Genomic DNA, 13,301 nt, shown 5'->3' on the forward strand with positions numbered 1-13,301 from the left:
TTTCCACACTTCTAAAACCATAAATTATGTTTTTCCCGCTTGAACTTTATGTTGACATGTACGGTATGTACTCTTGTGTATGGGTTCCTTTGCCCAGTGTTATGTCTGTGAGACAACCGTGTTCTAGGAAGCTGTAGTTCATTCTTTTTCTTTGCCATGGAGTGGTCCATTCTCCTGTTGAGGACCATCTTCATTGATTCAAGTTCAAGACTCTTACAAGAATATTCTTATAGTCATTTGTTGCCTATATTGCACATATTCCTCTATAATTTTGCACTTCCTATAATTGTGTTTACATCCATAGGAGGGAAATTGCTGGATCATAGGGTGTGTGTCCATTCAACTTCGGTAGATAATGCCCAACCAGTTTTCAAAATGATAGTACAAATTTACACTTCCACCAGCAAAGCATGAGAGTTCCAGGAGTATCACATCCCTAGTAACCATTGGCATTGTCAGTCTTGATTTTTTTTTTTTTTCACCATTCTGACGGGTATGTTTGTGGTATCACTTTATTTGAATTTTCTTGATTATTAATGCTGTTCAGATGCTTTATCATATGTGTATTGGCTATTTCAACATCATTTGAGAAATGCCTGTTCAGTTCACTTGCCCATTTTTCTATTGGATTGTCTGTTCATTTCACATTTATTTGTGGGAGTTCTTTACATTATTCTGGATACCAGAACTTTCAAGGTTCTATATGTTGCAAAGGTCTTTGTTAAGTAAGTTGCTTTTTCATGTTCTTCATGGCATCTTTAATGAATAGAATTTTAATGTAGTTCTATCTGTTAATCCTTTCTTTTTAATTTTTTTGATAAAAAAACATGTGACCAAAAATCTACCATTTTAACCATCTTTAAATGTTCAAGTCAGTAGTGTTTCCTTATTGTGAAAGAGCTCCAGAACTTTATCATCTTATAAATCTGAAACTTTGTATTCATTATACAACAACTTTTCTTTTATCTCTTCCTTCAGTCCCTGGTAACCACATTCTATTCTGCATCTATGAATGTGATTACTTTTGGTACTTCATTTGAGTGGAATCACACAATATTTGTTTTTCTGTAACTGGCTTATTTTAATGCTTAGTATAACGTCCTCAGCATTCATCCACATTTTAGCATATGATAATAATTCTTTCCTTTTAGCATCAATTTTTACACATCTTAAAAACTGGGTTAAGGAAGTTTCCTTATATTTCTCAATTCTAAGGGTTGACTTTTGTCAAATACTGTTCTGAGGCTCCTTTTTATAAATGTTAAATCAGTTGTAAATTACTGGGGTCCAACTGGGCTTAATGTATTATCCTTGTAATATACTGCTTAAGTCTGATTACCAATATTAATGTATTACTGGATTCAGTTTGTCAACATTGTATAAGAGATTTTTGCCTCTGTTTTTAGAAAGATTGATCACTGGAAGATTTTTAATATCATTTACAGTGACACTTCTTTTTAGCTTTTGGTTATTTGGGTAGAATTTATTGACTCATGGACTACATCACTTTTGGCCTGTGCTAGGGTTACAAGAAGATGGTCTATTGCTCTCAACAGTCAGGGAGCTATAGTCAATGACCTGAAAAAAAACAATGAATGCCTTGTCTGGATTTATGCAGGTCAGAACCAGAAATGACAAAAATTCCAAGGAATAAGACAGAATCATCTGTGGGTTCTTGATGGTTTGGTATGTTGGTGATTCAATGAGGCAATAAATATGCCCTAGTAAAATAATGCCTGTAAGAGGCCTTATGTTGCAGATTGTGCATGGGATAAGGACCTTGAGTTCCAATAGGTGGAAATGTCCCAAGGAAAAATGGTCTTGGAGAGTGTCTGTTTCCTGCCCTGCACCATGGTGAAGGGGACTGTTCCAGCTTAGAACACAGTGATATTCATCAACAGCAGAACATCCAGGAGATAATTGGCAAATATACATTATTTTTAAAAAAATAATGTCTTCTGCAGTGCCACAGGATACACTCTTTTTTAATTGCTGCACACTAATTATAGAGAATAGTGAGTTTCACTGTGACATGATCCTACATGCATATAACATAATATGATTAATTTCACTCCCCAGTACTTCCCCTTGCTCTCCCTTCACCCCTCTCCCTAATTCCCTTTCTCTACACTCATGGTCTCCCTTCTACATTCATGATGATTTTTTCCCACTCTAGCTTCCACCTATGAGAGAAAACATACAATACATCTTTCTGACTCTGGCTTGTTTCACTTAACATGATGTTCTCTAGTTCCAGTTATTTTCCTACAAGTGACATAATTTTGTTCTTCTGTGTGACTGAACAAAGCCCCATTGTGTATATGTACCACATTTTCTGTATTCATTCATCTGTTGATGGACACCTAGGCTGGTACCATAACTTGTGAATTGTGCCATAGTAAACATAGGTATGCATTCATCTCTAAAGAATGCTGACTTTAATTCTTTCAGATAGATACTGAGGAGTGGTATAGTTGGATCTATGATAGTTCTTATTTTTAGTTTTTTGAGGAACCTCCATATTGATTTCCATAATTGCTGTACTAGTTTACATACCTACCAACAGTGTATAAGAGTTCCTTTTATCCCAATCCTCACCAGCACTTATTACTTGTATTCTCTTTTAATTGTTTTAGCTTTAGATGGACATAGTACCTTTATTTTATTTATTTATTTATTTATTTATTTATTTATTTATTTATTTATTTATTTTATGTGGTGCTTGAGGCTCAACCTCAGTGCCTCACATGTGCTAAGCAAGTGCTCTACCACTGAGCTACAACCCCAGCCCCTTATTACTTGTATTCTTGATAATTGCCGTTCTACTGACCCAGGTGAGATGGAATTTCAATGCAATTTTATTTTGCATTTCCCTGGTGGCTACAGATGATGAACATTCTTTCACATAATTGTTGGCAGTTGTACTTCTTCTTTTGAAAAGTGTCTGTTCAGTTCATTTGCCCAGTTATTGAATGGGATAATTTGGTCTTTTTGTTTGTTTTTTGAGTTCTTTATATATTCTGGATATGAAACCTCTGTCAGAAGAATAGTTAGCAAAGATTTTTCTCCCATTGTGTAAGCCGTATCTTTGCTTTCTTGTTTCATTTGCTGTGCAAAAGCTTTTTAATTTGATGGTATTCCATTTATTAATTCTCAGCATTATTTCCTGAGCTATAGGAATCTTATTCAGGAAATTATTGCCTGTACCTATATGTTGAAGGATTTTCCCTATGTTTTCTTTCATTAGTTGCAATGTTTCTGGTATTATACTTAGGTTTCCGGTCTATTTTGAATTGATTGCTGTACAGGGTAAGAGATAGGAATCTAGTTTCGAGTATCTAATGACTATGGCTGTGTGAGTTTGTCTCGGTGTCTTTTCTATTCCACTGTAATTTTCTTTCATCTCCTTGTTATTTTTCTTATGATATTTGAGTGAAATTGTTTTCCTGATTTCTTTCTCAGGGTGTTTATCATTGGTATGTAGAAAAGCTCTTGTTTTTAATCATTTTTTAATTAAAAGCAAACTGGATGTAGCAGATTTGGGGCAAAATATGACCTGTGAGATATGAGAAGAGTCAAGTTTCTTTGCATTAAGAGTAAATTCTGATGAAGAAAAATTCACCTCTCTGCCTTGTTATAATGAATCTACCAGCAGTGAGGAGGAAGTTCTACTGGGTGCCCTTTTAAATTAGAGGCCAAGGCACCAAGGAGAAGCTGGAAAGAAAATAAATGCTCTTAGCATGTAAGAGAGTGTGTATGTGTGTGTGTGCATGTGCGTGGTGCTTGCCAATAAGCATATACGTGTATTCAACTAGTCCTTCAACAATGGCGTCCTTTCAGAGGATCTTTGGGTGTAATGACGGACTACAGGTACAAATAACTAATTCCTCATACTTCGAAAGTGGTCACATAGTCCTTTTGTGTTTGGGAGACTGCTGCTGGAAATAGGTCTTGGTTCCAAGCATTTATGAGGCAGGGACAAAGAGAAGCTCAGGGTCTGAGCAAACTTTTCCTCCCAGAATCATTTACTTTTTCACTGGCTCGAGAATATCTATAAGAATTCCTGTGATAAGCCAGGCACTATTCCACTCAGGGATACAATGCCTAGGCCTTTTCCCTCAAGCAGCTTGCTAGCGTATTAGTTAGTTTTTTCCATGTAATAGACCATCCCCCAAAAAACTTGTGACTTAATACAACAGTCAGTTATTTGGCTCCAAATCTTTGGGTTATCAGTTGGGGCTGGGCTCAGCTGGACTGTTCTTCTGACTGGGCTCACTCAAGGGAACATGGTTAGCTTCCAGGTCACCTGGAGCTGGCTGGTCTGGGATGACCTCAGTTGGGACATTCATCTCTCCTGCACATAGTTTCTTATCCTTCAGTGTCTTGTTGACATGGCAGCCTGCAGGGTTCCAAGAGGGAGAAGAGAAGAATGCAAGACTTCCACTGCCTTCTATAGGTCAAAACAAGTGATGAGGCAAATCTAGACTACAGAGATAGAAAAGGGGTCCCACCTCTTGATGGGAAGAGTTGCAAAGTTCAATGATAGAAGGATTTGATAAAGGAAAGAGTGGAGAACTGTGGCCATTTTGGAAATTCTTCTGTCACAGCCAGTCAGTGAATACAGTTGTGCAAGCAGTCTAACCACCTTCTCCTGTGGTGGAAGATTTAACTCAGCCTTCTCAAATCTCCATCTGGATTCAGTATGATTTGTCTGTGTATTCCGGGAGTGATAATGTGATAGGAAATACGCATAGAGTCAGCGCTTGGACTCTGTGTTGGAATTCTACAAGGCTAGTCAAATGGTCTGGCCATCTGATAGTTTTTGTCTAGGAATTTGTGAATAGGACAACCTGGGTTAGACAGTCCCCCAAAACAATGATGAGACTGTCCTTTCCTAAGCATAAAACATACATGCAGCAATGTTTGCTCTTCATTCTTTTCCATTTTGGATTGAGGACACAGTTGAATGGGTTTAAATTTTGTCAGAAAGGATTAAAAATTTTATATACAATTCTAAAAGACATTAAATAAGCAAGATATAGGGTCTTATTCTCTAAGGATCTTTAGGAATAGGACAGATAGCCATGAGTCTTGTCTCAGAGTCCAGAAATGGACCACGTGGCACTGTAGTGTTCATTGTAGACCAAGGTACTGGAGCACTTTGCACTGTGTGCTTTTGAAGTTATGACGTGAATTGGGGAAACCCTCTGTTTTAATATCCAAGTGTGTTTTCCAGTAGGACTTGACTTTCAAAGACCATTAAGAGAGGGGAAAAACTAAAGGACTGTTCTCTTCTGAGAATACCACTTTCTGGAGCCTTTTTGACCTGCATGATTCTGTCGCATAAAGCAATTCTTATGTTCTGGTCTCCTAAGTATGGTGCCTTGTGTCCTTACTTAGTCTGATTCAGAATACTTTGTAGTATAGTGTCACTCAGAAGTTCTACAAAGAGCAGATCCATATTTTCAAACATGCATTTTTTATTTGGTTTTAATTACATCATATATAAATGGAGTATGATTTCTCATTTTTCTGGTTGTACATGATGTAGAATCCTACCTGTCATGTAGTCATATATGTATGTACAGTAATAATATCTGATTCATTCTACTATCCTTCCCCCCCCCCCCTTCACTCCCCTCTACCTAATCAAAAGTAATTCTATTCTTCTCCCCCAACACACTCTTATTGTGTGTCCACATATCAGAAAAAACATTCGACCTTTGATTTTTCGGGATTGGCTTATTTAACTTAGCATGATATTCTCCAGTTCCATCCATTTACCAGCAAATGCCTTAATTTCATTCTTCTTTAAAGCTGAGTAGTAATTCCATTGTGTAGATATACCACAGTTTCTTTATCCATTCATCTGTTGAAGGGCACCTAGGCTGGTTCCGTAGTTTAGCTATTGTGGGTTGAGCTGCTGTAAACATTGATGTGGCTGTGTCACTGTAGTATGTTGATTTTAAGTCCTTTGGATATAAACCAAGGAGTGGGATAGCTGGATCAAATGGTGGTTCCATTCCAAGTTTTCTGAAAAATATCCACACTGGTTTCCATAATGGCTACACCTATTTGCAGTCCCACCAGCATTGTATGAGTGTACCTTTTCCCCCACATCCTCATCAACATTTATTGTTTGTATTCTTGATAATTGCCATTCTGGCTCGAGTGAGATGAAATCTTAAGAATTTTGATTTGAATTTCTCTAATTGCTAGAGATGTTAAAAGTTTTTCATGTATTTGTTGATTGATTTTATTTCTTCTTCAGTGAAGTGTCTGTTCAGTTCCTTAGCCCATTTATTGATTGGGTTATTGATTTTTTTGGTGTTAAGTTTTTTGAGTTCTTTATATATCCTAGAGATTAATGCTTTATCCGAGGTGCATGTGGTAAAGATTTTCTCCTGTTCTGTAGGCTTTCTCTTCATGTTATTGTTTCCTTTGTGAGAAGAAGCTTTTTAGTTTGAATTCATCCCATTTATTGGTTCTTTTTTAAAAATATTTTTTGGTTGAAGATGGACACAATGTCTTTACTTATTTATTTTTATGTGTGCTGAGGATCAAACCCTGTGCTCTACCACTGAGTCCACATTTATTGATTCTTGATTTAACTCCTCATGCTTCAGGGGTCTTGTTAAGGAAGTCAGATGTTCAGCAAACGTGATGAAGATTTGGACCTGCTTTTTCTTCTATTAGACACAGGGTCTCTGTTCTAGTGCCTAAGTCTTTGATCCACTTTGAATTAAGCTTCATGCAGGGTGAGAGACAGAGGTTTAATTTCATTTTGCTACATCAAACATGGATTTTTTAAATTTAGTTACAACAAATTGTAAGGCAGATCAGCAGATGATCAAAAAATTGACGAAAAAATTTAATCACCACACAGGTCAAGAATTATTATGTTGGGAGGGAAGAGAAAGGGAAAGGAAGGTACTGGGGAATGAGATTGATCAAATTGTGTTATGTGCAGTGCAAACACAACATAATGAATTCCACTATTGTGTGTAATTATAATGCACCAACAAAAAATAAATTTAAAAAAGTAGAATGCTCTCAGCACCCCCAAGTTCCTGCTTGTACCCAGACCCAGTCCTTACCCTCTCTTTCCAAGTGTAGCCACCATCCTGGCTTTGAATGGCATAGGCTGGTTCTGCTTGGTTTAAAACTTTGTGTAAATGAATCACCACAATTGCCTGACTTATTGTGCTCAACATTTTGGCTCATCCATCCATGTGGTTGTGAAAAGCTATGATTGGTCCATGTTCATTGATTTTCATTGAATGGATGTACTATATGTACCAGTTCTACAGTTAATGGACCTTCTTATTGTTTCCTGTTGTGGCAATTATGAACTTTCTTGTGCATGAAATTTGGTGCCCGTATGCACTATTACTGTTGAGTGTATATTTAGGAATAGAATTGGCATGTTGCACCCATATGTTCAATCTTAGTAGGAATGCCCAGTTTTCCATAGCGGTTGTGCCAATTCATACTCCCACTAATAGTGCTTTCTATCCTTGTTAACACTTGCTATCATCAGTCTGGTAATTATACCATTGTGATACTGTGCAGTTGTATTTCATTGTGACTATAATTAGCATTTCTCTCTTACTAGTGAGGTTACACACCCTCTCACATGTGTAATGAGTCTTTGGACAGCTTTTTGTGATGTACTGATTCAAGCATCTTGCCATCTCTTCTGTGGTTTGTCTATTTAGTACTGATTTGCATGTGTTGTTTTTAATTTCTGGATACAAGCCCTTCAGAGGTTACATGTATTGCAAATATCTTCCCCAACTCTTTGTAGTGGCTTTTGATGAACAGAAGTTCTTAATTTAATACAGTCCAATGACCTATCCTTGTGCCAATATCACAGGTTTAAAAGGTAATCCAGTTTTGTTGTAAGTCTTCAAATCTTGTAATGTATGTCTTCCAGGTCTTTTTCAAGATTGCCTTGTCTATGCTTGGGCTATTGCATTTCTATACATTTTAACATCAGCTTGTTAGTTGTCTGAGATTTTTAGAACTCTATTAAATCCATGTAGATCAATTTGAACAGACTTGAACTTTTGAGCCTTCCATTACATGGTATATTTCTTCATTTACTTAGGTCTTTAGTTTTATACATGAATATTTTGTCTTGTCTCATGTAGAAGTCCTTCAAACTTTTTGTTAGATTTATTCTTAGGCATCTGATTTTTTTTTTCACATACTTGTAAATGGCATCCTTTACATTTTTTCTGTTTATTGTGAGTAACTAGACATATTTGATGCTTTATATTGAACGTAGACCCAGTGTCCTTGATAAACTCACGTATTAATTGTAATGGTTTATGTGAAGGTTCTTTGGGGTTATCTATGACACACGGTCATATCCCCTGTGAGCGGTAACAGTATTATTTATTCTCTTCCTGTCCTTGTACTTCTCATTTCCATTTATGGTGTTCTCACTGGCTTTGTGCCTTTGGCCTAATGAAGTCTTTCCCTCTTTCCCTCCAGAGGAGTCCGAGGCACTTATCGACTATGAAGATAATTTCCCTGATGACCGATCTGTGTCATTCAAAGAGCTCATGGAAGATTCCCGGACAGAGGCAGAAGAGGACAAAGATCAGGGAGAAGCCTTTGAGGAGACACCAAAGCAAGACCGGCTGGTCTCCATTTCTGTGGGGAAGGAAAACGTAGCCTGGGATCAAGCATTTGTGCCAACCACAGGCTTGCCTGGCTCTGAGAGCAGTGTCCACACAGACTGGCCAAAATCCCAACTAAACCAGAAGTACTCGCTCTGGTTTCCTGCGGAGACTTTCCACAAGCCCGAGTTGGAAAAGGACGTGGATGATGACACCAAAAAGCAGTTTCCTGCTGGAGACAACCACAGTGGAGTGAAAGTGGTCCCAGGTGAGCCTGAATCCAAGGTGACCTACGGTAGCACTGATGGCCCCTTGGGACCTTTCGTGGACAGGAATGACAGCAGGGCAGGGGACCCAGTGGTGAGCAGCAGTGATGAATCCTGGTTAGATGGCTACCCTGTGACGGACAGGGCTTGGAGGAAAGCGGAGGTAGAAGGGGAGGATGAGGGGGACAAAGGGGATGGGTCAGTAGGACTGGATGAAAGTGTTCTTGTGACTCCTGATCAGCCCATCCTTGTGGAAGTCAAGAAGCCCAGGAGCACCACTCTCACACCAAGTGAGGACATGACCCATACTTCAGTTCTTCCATCTCAAATGCAAGATGTGGAGGCTCTGGCTCTTGGACCCATAAACGTGTCTGAGCCTGAGGGTCCCCACAATAGGAATGGTGACTCGACCAAGTACCAGTCAACTGCACCTTGGAGACTCACCACAGACAGGTCTCCCATGGCCACCCTACCCCATGAACTCACCCACTCCATCCTGGAGAAAATAACAACTGCTGTCCAGCCAGTGCCTCCCCACCTCCCCTCAACTAGCACAGAGGCCACCACACTTCCAGGGGACACCACTGCTCCTGAGGTCCAGGACAGCTTCCCATACCTGCTGTCCGAGGACTTCCTAGGACAGGCAGGCCCTGGGCCAGGTGCAAGTGAGGCAGAGCTTCTTCCAACTTTGGAGCCCTGTGTGGGAGACGAGTGTCCCAGCCTCAGCAGAGGCCCCGTGATCGCCACCATTGTCACGGTCCTGTGCCTGCTACTGCTCCTGGCAAGTGTGGGGGCTGTGTGGGGCTACCACAGGTGCCAGCATAAGAGCTCCGTGTACAAGCTGAACGTCGGCCAGCGGCAGGCTCGGCACTATCACCAGCAGATCGAGATGGAGAAAGTCTAAGCACCTTCGGAGGAAGAACTGTGGTGCACCACGCTGAGATTCACAAGAGCTCAGATGGAGTAGGGCTCCTCTTCTTTCCCCTCAGGTCTGTGTTCTGCAGGCTGAGAAGTGTCTCTGGGGACACCCGGCAGGGCAGGAAGGTTTTGGTGGGTTTGTGACCTAGTTCAATGTCTCCTCAACCATCTGCCCTGGAATTAATTGCACTAAGACCTGTACGTGGGCCCTAATTCCAACATAAGGTCAAAAATCACCTCTCGCTTCATCAAACCCTTGTCTTCTTTTCCTTTTATAAGAAAGAAAATCACTGACTCCGTGTCCTGAAATTTTAAAAATAGGCTTAATACACCAAGCCTCTGAGGGCAGTGTTGCTTGGGACAATGACATCTGCTTCTGAGAGCGGGATACCGAAAAATAATGGGTCATTACCTTTTAATGTTGTGATGTTGCTGGGACCGAAGAGCCAAGAACCAGGGCTTTGTCTAGAAACTCTGGCATTTCCTTTTAACTGTTTTTTGGAACTGGAGAGAATTTAAGACAGACATTTTGCTTTGGGGAGGAGTGAAGAGATACACATCCACCTCTGTTCCCTCCAATCTGTGGGATAGCCCATTGTTGTTTAAAAACAAGGTGAGGTTTGTACCAGGAAGGATCATTTCCTCTAGTTGTTCTTGACCAGTCTGTGCTTAAGAACATCTTGGAATCTTTGCCAGGACTAACAAAACTCAATCTTTAGTTTCCTCTCTCAGGATTAACCATTTGTCCGAACTCCAGTAAGAGGGAATGACATGGAGGGAAAAAAATGTTCGAAGGCGGCCAAAGACTAGATGTCAAGTAGGGAAAGCTACCTGATGGAGATGAAGAATTAAAAAGGAACATGAAATGACCTGTGCTGATCTGTTCCTTACTTGTGTGGGACAGTCCATCTGGGCTACTGAGTAACCCATTTCATAGCACCTAGGTCATCCTATAGAGATTCGGCAAGTATTGTTTGTGACAGTGGCTCACAAAGGGTGGTCCTCAAGACTGGCCAATTCAGCATCACCTGGAAATTTGTTGGAGATGCAAATTCGCTAGGACCACCCCAGACTCAGGAAACAGAAACCCTGGGGGTGGGACCCGCTCTGGCTGGCTTAACAAACCTTCCAGGCAATTCCGATCTGTACTTGAGTGTGAGAGACATTGGTTTATATCATTAATTGTGAGCTCTAAGGCCAGCAGAAACTCTAGAGGAGCCCAAGATGAGTAGCACCCATGGTTCATCTTGCATGGAAGCCAGGCATGGCCTCTTGTACCTGAGGCAGTGTTTGGAGCTACCTAGTGGGTCACCTCCAACAGCCTCCTGTACACTGGCCCCAAAATTGAACACATCATAATCACCTTCTTGGAAATAGTTTTCAGTGGTAAAAAGTGATGTAGGCAATACATTTATTTTGAGACACCACTGGCGTCTAAGTGCTTCTGTGTGGCATGGAAGAAATTCTGATCACGTTTTACTGTTGAAAAGTCATTGGTGGTGGTTTTTTTCTATGGAAGAAAAGAATTCTCGTAACGTGTTTGCAACCTTGCCATTTCTTTTCAGTGCAAGCTTTGAAAAATTAATAGACTAAGTAACTACAAGACAGTACTGCTTAATCAAAGATCTTAACCCCATAATTGGGTAAGTGAAGGCCTGAAGTTACCAACTGTAGTATCTATGCATCAGATGAAATCTAGAATAATAGGAATGAAATGCTTTCTGTGTGTAGCTAAAGCAGAACACTACAGAACAAAAGCCAGAGACTGTATATATTTTAAAATTAGATTCTAATCTATTGCAAGATAACTTTTCTATTTTTAACTATATAAAATAACCTCTGTCTCAACATTGGGACTCTATTAGCAACTATTATTATGTAATAAACCAGGACATTAAACCTATACCAACACATAAATAGGTAATACTGATACAAATGTATTAATAAATTTATTATAAATTATTAATACATGTAATTGTATCATTCTGGAGATATGGACTGCAAAGCACATCCAGCACATCAGTTTTTAAGTTTTCTTTGATTCGTGTTATAGAATCAAAAAATGTTTGTCAAAAGGGAATGATTAAAAGAAACCAAAATTGTTTGCCATTTTGCATGTTTTGAGACTGGTAAATGTTTGTTGCTCATGAAAACTGAGGGAGAGAGGGGTTTCATTAACACAAAGCTTCTGATATATTTAAAATAAATAATTATTTCCCCAAACCATTGCTGAATGTATTTTATTTCTGGCTTGCCGCTTTTTTTTTTTTTTTTTTTTTTTTTTTGGTACCAGGGATTGAAGCCAGGGATGCTTAACCACTGAGCCACATCCCCAGGCCTTTTTTAAAAAAAATTATGACAGGGTCTCACTAAGTTGCTTAGGGTCTAAGTTGCTGAGGCTAGCTTTGAATTTACAATCCTCCTGTCTCAGCCTCCAGAGCCATTGGGATTATAGGTGTGAGCCACCGTGCTGGGCTTTATTTATTTATTTATTTATTTTTAAGGATTCTTTAGTAATCTTGAAAATAACATCTTAATACTTGTGTTTGCACTGCCCTCTCTAAGCATAACTCTCAGCCATGTTACCTCCTGAAGCAGAATTTCAGGGAAGTCTACGGAACTCTTGCCCCCTGTCTTCCTTGGCCCAATCATAGAGGAAAGGCTCCTGCACCAGCCCAACAGGACCCCGGTGAGCTTGGTAGAAGTGCAGACTCTCCGGCCTTGCCCCAAACCTGCTGAATCAGAATCTGCATTGAACAAGATGCCCAGGCCATGGGTGCCCATGGTAAGGTTTGAGAAGCACTGCTCTAAGAGACCAGAACTGATCCCCCACTTGGCTCAACCTATGGGATATTCAAAGGAATAATTAGAGGGTTAAGAAGAGACAGTTCATGAAGGTGTGGGCAGGGTTAAGAGAACCATCAGGGAATGGTAGACAACCAGTAGGGACCCCAATGACAGAGTGTCCGCAAGAGAAAAGACACTATAGGATAAGAGTTCTGGCCTTAAGAAGCAGCCACTGTTCAACATGTTTTTTTTTTTTCTTTTCTTTTTTGGTACTGGGGATTGAACCCAAGATGCTTTACTATTTACCACTAAGCTACAACCCCAGCCCATTTTTATTTTTTATTTTGAGTCAGGGTCTCACTAAGTTGCTAAGGACTTTGCTAAACTGCTGAGGCTGGCCTGGAACTTGCGATCCTCCTGCCTTAGCCTCCTGAGTAGCTGGGATTACAGACGTGCACCATCATGCCCAGCCAGTGTGGGGGTTTGAAAGACTCAGACCTCCCCTCTCACTCTGCAGTGTCCTGCAGGCAGGTCCCATTGGCAATGAGAAGTCAGCAAGGAAGCCCAGGCACTGTACACTGTAGGGATCAGGGAAGGGTGGGAAAGAGATCCCAGAGGAACAAATGGGGAGATCCAGCTCAGAAACCACCAGCACCAATACCATCTGCCTTTTGTTCCTTTATACCTCTGTGACCACCAAGGG

The 13,301-nt window shown here is 40.1% G+C and overlaps 1 protein-coding gene across 1 annotated transcript in view; it reads left to right on the top strand.

Moving 5' to 3' along the window:
• Positions 1 to 12,030, top strand: part of Susd5 (sushi domain containing 5) — a 55,147-nt gene extending 43,117 nt beyond the window's left edge. The window contains exon 5 of the mRNA XM_047530181.1: positions 8,500 to 12,030. Coding sequence (XP_047386137.1) covers positions 8,500 to 9,797 — 1,298 coding nt within the window. The 3' untranslated portion in view covers positions 9,798 to 12,030. The remainder of the gene's footprint in view (positions 1 to 8,499) is intronic.
• Positions 12,031 to 13,301: the final 1,271 nt, after the last annotated feature.

The sequence above is a fragment of the Sciurus carolinensis genome, chromosome 17 (genome assembly GCF_902686445.1).
Source record: "Sciurus carolinensis chromosome 17, mSciCar1.2, whole genome shotgun sequence".
In the NCBI taxonomy this organism is placed as follows: Eukaryota; Metazoa; Chordata; class Mammalia; order Rodentia; family Sciuridae; genus Sciurus; species Sciurus carolinensis.